Source organism: Triticum aestivum, chromosome 4B (assembly GCF_018294505.1).
Source record: "Triticum aestivum cultivar Chinese Spring chromosome 4B, IWGSC CS RefSeq v2.1, whole genome shotgun sequence".
Classification (NCBI taxonomy): Eukaryota; Viridiplantae; Streptophyta; class Magnoliopsida; order Poales; family Poaceae; genus Triticum; species Triticum aestivum.
The window spans coordinates 660,531,155-660,537,331 of record NC_057804.1 but is presented as its reverse complement, the minus strand read 5'-3'; the positions used below and the strand labels follow the sequence as shown (position 1 = coordinate 660,537,331).

Genomic DNA, 6,177 nt, shown 5'->3' with positions numbered 1-6,177 from the left:
GAAAGCTCAGACACGGTCCCAACACAGCTTTTTCCTGTCCAAACTCGGTGTCCAAGATCCCCCTTGAGTTTGAGGGGGGGTGTTAGAACAGGGTTGTGCTGTGTGTGTAGTTATCATATTGTATAGGGGCTTCTTTGCTTATTCCCCTTCATGTATATGTGCTGGCCTGTTGGCCCGATGGAATATAGGCTCACTTCATAACACTGCTTAAATGGGTGATTTCTGACACTTTGTATTTTCTCTGTTTGCACAGGTGAATGACAATGATCTCTCGAAAGAACTTTACAAAAAATACAGCAGTGTAAGCTTGTTTCTTTGAATTGAAAACCTTGTTTTTTTGCACCATATTCCTGAAGTGTCCATATTTATCAGGTACATAGGCGGAAAGTTCGCGTGTGGCAGATGATATGTGTTTTGTCAAGCTATGTAGAGGAAGACATAGTTGAGAAAGTGACATCTACTGTTCACACCTGTCTTTATGTAAGGATATTCTTAATCTTATGTGCTTTGCACTTTTACTTGATGCAATTGTGTGTGTGTGTGTATACTATCTCTGTTTCTAAATGTAAGACGTTTTTGGCAGTTCAAATTGAACTGCCAAACTGTCTTACATTTAGGAACAGAGGGTGTATATATTTGTTATACAAACCTGTCTTGAGTTTAAATTCTTAAGGATCTAGAACATTTAGATATCAATTTATCTTCCACGCATAATTGCTATTTTACTGCAGTGCAAGGTCAAATGACACACTTTTGTCTGTACAGAGAAATAACCTACCTGCTGTCCGGCAGTACTTGGAGACGTTTGCTATACTTATTTACTTAAAATTTCCAACACTGGTGAGAGCTCCTTCATGTCAATGTTTGTTGACCTGTGTGACCATTACACTTCTTTAGATGTCAGTACAATCTCCTTGTCTGTAACTATTGACCTTTCTGATGATTATTATTTGCAGGCTGAAGCACAGCTTGTTCCTATTTTTCATGACCACGGAATGCGACAACAGGTGAACATTTAGTGAGATTTCTTTCCATTTTGGTCTGTATATTTATACATCTCCTCTTTGCAGGCACTATCTTCATATGTTTTTATAGCAGCAAACGTGATCCTCCATTCAGGGGAGCTGGTTGTCCAGAGAAAGCATCTTAATCAACTGCTTCCTCCAATAATTTCATTCTTAACATCCCATCATCACAGTCTACGTAGTTTCACTCAGGTAAAACTATGTACTCCCTCCGTCCGGAAATACTTGTCATCAAAATGGATAAAAGAAGATGTATCTAGACATATTTTAGTTCTACATACATCCCTTTTTATCCATTTTGATGACAAGTATTTTCGGACGGAGGGAGTACTTAAAAATTATGCGGGGCTACATTTTTCTCAAGCGTTATATTGTACCAGTTGACTGAAGATCTATATTGTACCACAGCTACTTGTCCACACTGTTTTTTCCAAGTTGTGGCATATTTTGCAACTAGAAAGCTCAGAAAATCCATCCATCGAGAGGAGGTGCTTTCAAGATTTGAAGAAGTATCTGGCAGAGAATACCGACTGCGCAAGGTACATCCACATAATCTGTTTTCTTTTGTTTATTAGCTAGGCTATATGCTGAGATCACGCTATTAATTAAACTCCTCTCAATGTACCATCAGGAGTTTAGTGAGGAACTTTCCTCCCCTACCTGTACTGTCAACTTATATACCCTACTTGATTTCCTTTTGTAAATCTAAAAAAGGTCCTCAAGGTGTTAATATAGTTTTCTTCTTGAATGTCTTTATCATTCATATGTTTTGATTTCAGGCTAAGAGTTTCAATCGAAGGTTTCCTTGATGTTTTTGATCCTGATATATCTGGGACTCCACCGGGAATATTTACAGCTCGCATTGAGGTTCGTGTATTCTCTGTCCCCAAGAAATTTAAGGCCACTGTTCATTTTGTCAGGAAATGAGTAACATGGAGGATTCTAGGGATGTTATTATGTTTTTTTATGCAGCACTGAACCTTTCGGCATTTCTGTTATAATTCTGAATATGCTGTTTTTTTTATGCAGTCGTCTGGCTTTGAATGTGTTCCTGTGTCGGTGTTGGAGCGAGTAAATAACTTTTTGAACGTAAGCACTTTGAAATTGAGGTATCTTGTTGTGTTGGCTTGAAACTGCGTCTCCTTAATGATTTAGCTGTATGTATGTAATATCAGGACGTGAGGGAGGAGCTGAGGCATTCTATGATAAAGGATTCAGCAACAATCAAGAACGAGGGCCTGGCGGTGAGAAAACACGAGGAGGGCACCGAAGAGAAGATAGTAGCCAGTCAAGATTTCCAGAAGAAGATCATACCCCACCGGGACTTGGAGCAAGCAGCGAGCAGCAACGGCGCGGTCATGGGCAACAACGACATCTCACGACTGCTCTTCGAGATGGAGGAAGACGACGACACGTTCAACCTGGCGGTGGAGTCGAGGAAGGAGGCGGCGGAGACGGTGAGGCAGAGTCGGCAGGATCTGATCGTGGTGGCGTCGCTGGTGGAGCGGATCCCGAACCTGGCGGGGCTGACCCGGACGTGCGAGATATTCAGGGCGGGCGGGCTGGCGGTGGAGGACATGGGGGTGGTCCAGGACAAGCAGTTCCGGCTGATCAGCGTGACGGCGGAGAAGTGGGTGCCGATGGTGGAGGTGCCGGCGGAGAGCATGAGGGCGTTCTTGCAGAGGAAGCGGGCGGAGGGGTACACGGTGGTGGGGCTGGAGCAGACGGCCAACAGCGTGGCGCTGGACGAGTTTGTGTTCCCGGCCAAGACGGTGGTGGTGCTGGGCAGGGAGAAGGAAGGGATCCCGGTGGACATCATCCAGGAGGCGGTGGACGTGTGCGTCGAGATCCCGCAGCTTGGCGTCGTCCGGTCACTCAACGTACATGTCAGCGCCGCCATCGCCATCTGGGACTACACCCGCCAGCAGCGCGTCCGCTCCTCCTCCTCCTCCTCCTCGCTGTAGGTAGCTTCCGGTTCTCCTTCCTGTTGGAGTAAACCAGAGAAGGCTGCCATGTCTGTTGTTGTAACATGCATGGACCTGATCATCCATGACAAAACTGATCATGAACCTTCCTTAGCCAGGACTAGATTGTTAGCTAGATTTATGCACCGAACTGGTCATGCATGATGAAAACACTTTGCAAGAAGATGTCAACCACTCTTGTTAAGATTAGATGATAAGTTCCTGCTCTCCATCGCCGTGTCGTCGTCGTCGTCGTCGTCGCTTCTTGCTGCAAGTACTCAACCACTTGGAGAGAAATTTGACCAGGCATGATATATATATCTGATTGACTTGATCATAACAGGGGCTGCTACATATAATAGTTGTGTTAGGTGCACTCATGCATGGATTGACGTGCCCTGATTTCAAATTTGACCAGGCATAGTTGACACAATCCAGACTGTTACTCATATCTAGTCCCAGATGGAGTAGCTCAATTTGCTTCTTTATTTATAAATTATTAAAGGGGAAATATGTCCCTTAGGCATACTAAAAGTGAACTTGATGATGCACAGAACTTTTCCTGGATTTGAGTATGGCTGACCATGTCTCAAAAGTTTATGCAAAATAACCAGTAGTCTCACTAGCCAGAGACCATTTCTATGGGTTGCTCCTTTCCACTTGACTATGTCCATTGCCCACAAGTTCACACTGCTCGTTGCGCCTATATAAACACATGCTTCCCCTGCATACTCAAACCATCACTCACACACAGGAAAACAAGAGAAAAGAAGAGCGAAAGAAGCTCAAATCGAATGGCGTCGTCCCCTTCCTTCCTTCTCCTCGCCGCTCTTCTTGCCTTGGTCTCATGGCAGGCTGTTGCCTCCGACCCTGGCCCTCTCCAGGACTTCTGTGTCGCCGACATGAATTCACCAGGTACTGCTTCCTTCATGCTTTCCCGTCCTGCCACCACCAAATATATATGTTGCAATGAATTTCTGAAAATTATATGCATGTTCAAACCACTTTCTATTAATACCTAAGCTTACATTATAAATCTCTTCTATGCACCAGTACGTGTCAATGGGTTTGTGTGCAAGAACCCAGTGGAGGTCAACGCTGATGACTTCTTCAAGGCAGCCGCCCTCGACAAGCCTAGGGTGACCAACAAGGTTGGATCCAACGTCACTTTGATCAACGTCATGCAGATTGCTGGACTCAACACCCTCGGCGTCTCAATTGCGCGCATCGACTATGCTCCCTTGGGCCAGAACCCACCACATACGCACCCTCGCGCCACTGAGATCCTCACGGTGCTTGAGGGGACACTGTACGTTGGCTTTGTCACATCCAACCAGCCCGCCCCAAACAGAAACAAGTTCCTCTCCAAGGTGCTCAACAAAGGTGATGTGTTTGTCTTCCCGGTGGGGCTCATTCACTTCCAATTCAACCCCAACCCCCACAAACCCGCCGTTGGAATTGCTGCGCTTAGCAGCCAGAACCCAGGGGCTATCACAATTGCCAATGCGGTGTTTGGGTCGGACCCACAAATATCCGATGATGTTCTTGCCAAGGCGTTTCAGGTGGAAATTGACTGGCTCCAGGCTCAGTTCTGGGAGAACAACCACAACTAAGTGAAACGTTGGCTGATTACACGGAGGACCAGTGCGCAAATTAAGGACATGTTCGAGTTTCTAGATGTGCATCCTAATCTATAAAATAAATGTAGGATATGTCATTCCATTGCGTGTCTGTAATGAGTGACTGTATTTCTACCTTCTGAATAATTGACAAATATCATTTTTTATCATACTGATATGATCTCATATGCTTTTTTGGTTCTAATGTGTTGTATTTCTGACAAAAAGAATCGTTATTTTCGGTTCTTTTCCCCTTGTTCCGAAGCAAGAGATGATTAGGTTAACAAGGGAAACAACACATGATTATCTGGCAATCCATTATATGTCTGATGTTAGGATTGAGCACCTAGGATTATCTTGCAATACATGCGAAGTATGCAATGGTTTGAGCCCGATTGTGCTCAGGATTTAAATATGGAAGTTGAATGTGCAAAAGTTGCTTCGTGGAGTCGTTGTTCTGCTCTCTCGCTTTCTGGTGCATGCAATAAGAAATTGATGGTTCCTGCATGTAACATTTTAGTTTCCTTTTTGTTCAAAACTCTTGTCAGTTCAATTGAAGGTTGCTTTAATGGAAATTTGATGAGGTGACTTGTTTTTATCAACATACTTATAAGCATTATTTTTGTTTTTCTTAAGTTGAGACCTATTTTTTTAATTTTTACTATGTTTTAGAAACTGGGCACACTGGAGACCAGATTCCAAAAATTAACTCCAACATACACATAGAAAACGTGCATAAACTTACAAAAGAAAAGATTATGTACAAAAGAGAAGATTATTACCTAAACCCTCACAAAATGAATATTATTTGAGTTGTTTCTTTGTAACAAGACTTTCATAGAATCATTTGATCACAAAACGGACTTCGGCCGCTTGGCTGAATGGTGACGATCAAAGAAAGCATGGCCCAAGCCAAACACGCTAACAACCACCGGAAGTGCCCAATTAGACGCCTCCAGCATGCCGCCGAGAGGAAGCACATGAGAGGCTGGACCACCTGAAGACTCAACCAGGACCGATCGATGACGACATTCAACCACACACCACCTTGAAGAAAACACCGGACTTCGTCGCATCGACACCACCCAACTGCTGTAAGAGAGGACCCTCTGCCTAACCAAGGTACCCACGGGAAGAGATGATGAAATGAGGACTTTGTTGCGTGTACAAGATAGGTGCAAGCAATACAGTGAGTCACCAGATTTGAGGTAGGGTCTATTGGATTGTCATACCATTTTGAACATGCCACCGCGACGGAAAGATGACTACACTCACTGATGATGAACCCAACAGGGTCATGACGCATTGCACCGCCACCACCGTGTCCGCTGGGGCGGACATGGGTTTTCACCCTGAGCTGGGTGGGCAGGAGAAATAATGGCGACGACCACAAGAGGGACGTGACTACCAAGACATTGCCTCCACCAGCGTCGAGGCGCCAAACTTTCGGTTGGACGTCCCTCACCCTCGCCAGACGTCCAACCTGCCGTCCAGGGCCATTGCCTCAACGTACGACACCCCAAACCCATGCCTCGCCACCAAGTTGTTGGTACTAGGTCAACGGAGAAA

At 44.9% G+C, this 6,177-nt stretch overlaps 2 protein-coding genes across 4 annotated transcripts in view; both read left to right on the top strand.

The window, feature by feature from the left end:
- The window catches only part of LOC123093975 (uncharacterized), a 16,973-nt gene extending 13,754 nt beyond the window's left edge, over window positions 1-3,219 (top strand). For all 3 annotated transcript variants that reach the window (XM_044516039.1, XM_044516038.1, XM_044516037.1), the window contains 9 exons: window positions 254-301; window positions 373-480; window positions 766-840; window positions 957-1,007; window positions 1,071-1,217; window positions 1,434-1,564; window positions 1,805-1,892; window positions 2,055-2,114; window positions 2,201-3,219. In XM_044516039.1, the coding sequence (XP_044371974.1) occupies window positions 254-301; window positions 373-480; window positions 766-840; window positions 957-1,007; window positions 1,071-1,217; window positions 1,434-1,564; window positions 1,805-1,892; window positions 2,055-2,114; window positions 2,201-2,989 (1,497 nt within the window). In that variant the 3' untranslated portion in view covers window positions 2,990-3,219. The remainder of the gene's footprint in view (window positions 1-253; window positions 302-372; window positions 481-765; window positions 841-956; window positions 1,008-1,070; window positions 1,218-1,433; window positions 1,565-1,804; window positions 1,893-2,054; window positions 2,115-2,200) is intronic.
- Window positions 3,220-3,237: 18 nt separating this feature from the next.
- LOC123093978 (germin-like protein 8-11) lies at window positions 3,238-4,752 on the top strand. Its single transcript, XM_044516041.1, has 2 exons — window positions 3,238-3,904; window positions 4,043-4,752. Exons 1-2 carry the CDS (start codon window positions 3,631-3,633, stop codon window positions 4,600-4,602), a joined length of 834 nt encoding a protein of 277 aa, XP_044371976.1. The 5' UTR covers window positions 3,238-3,630; the 3' UTR covers window positions 4,603-4,752.
- Window positions 4,753-6,177: the final 1,425 nt, after the last annotated feature.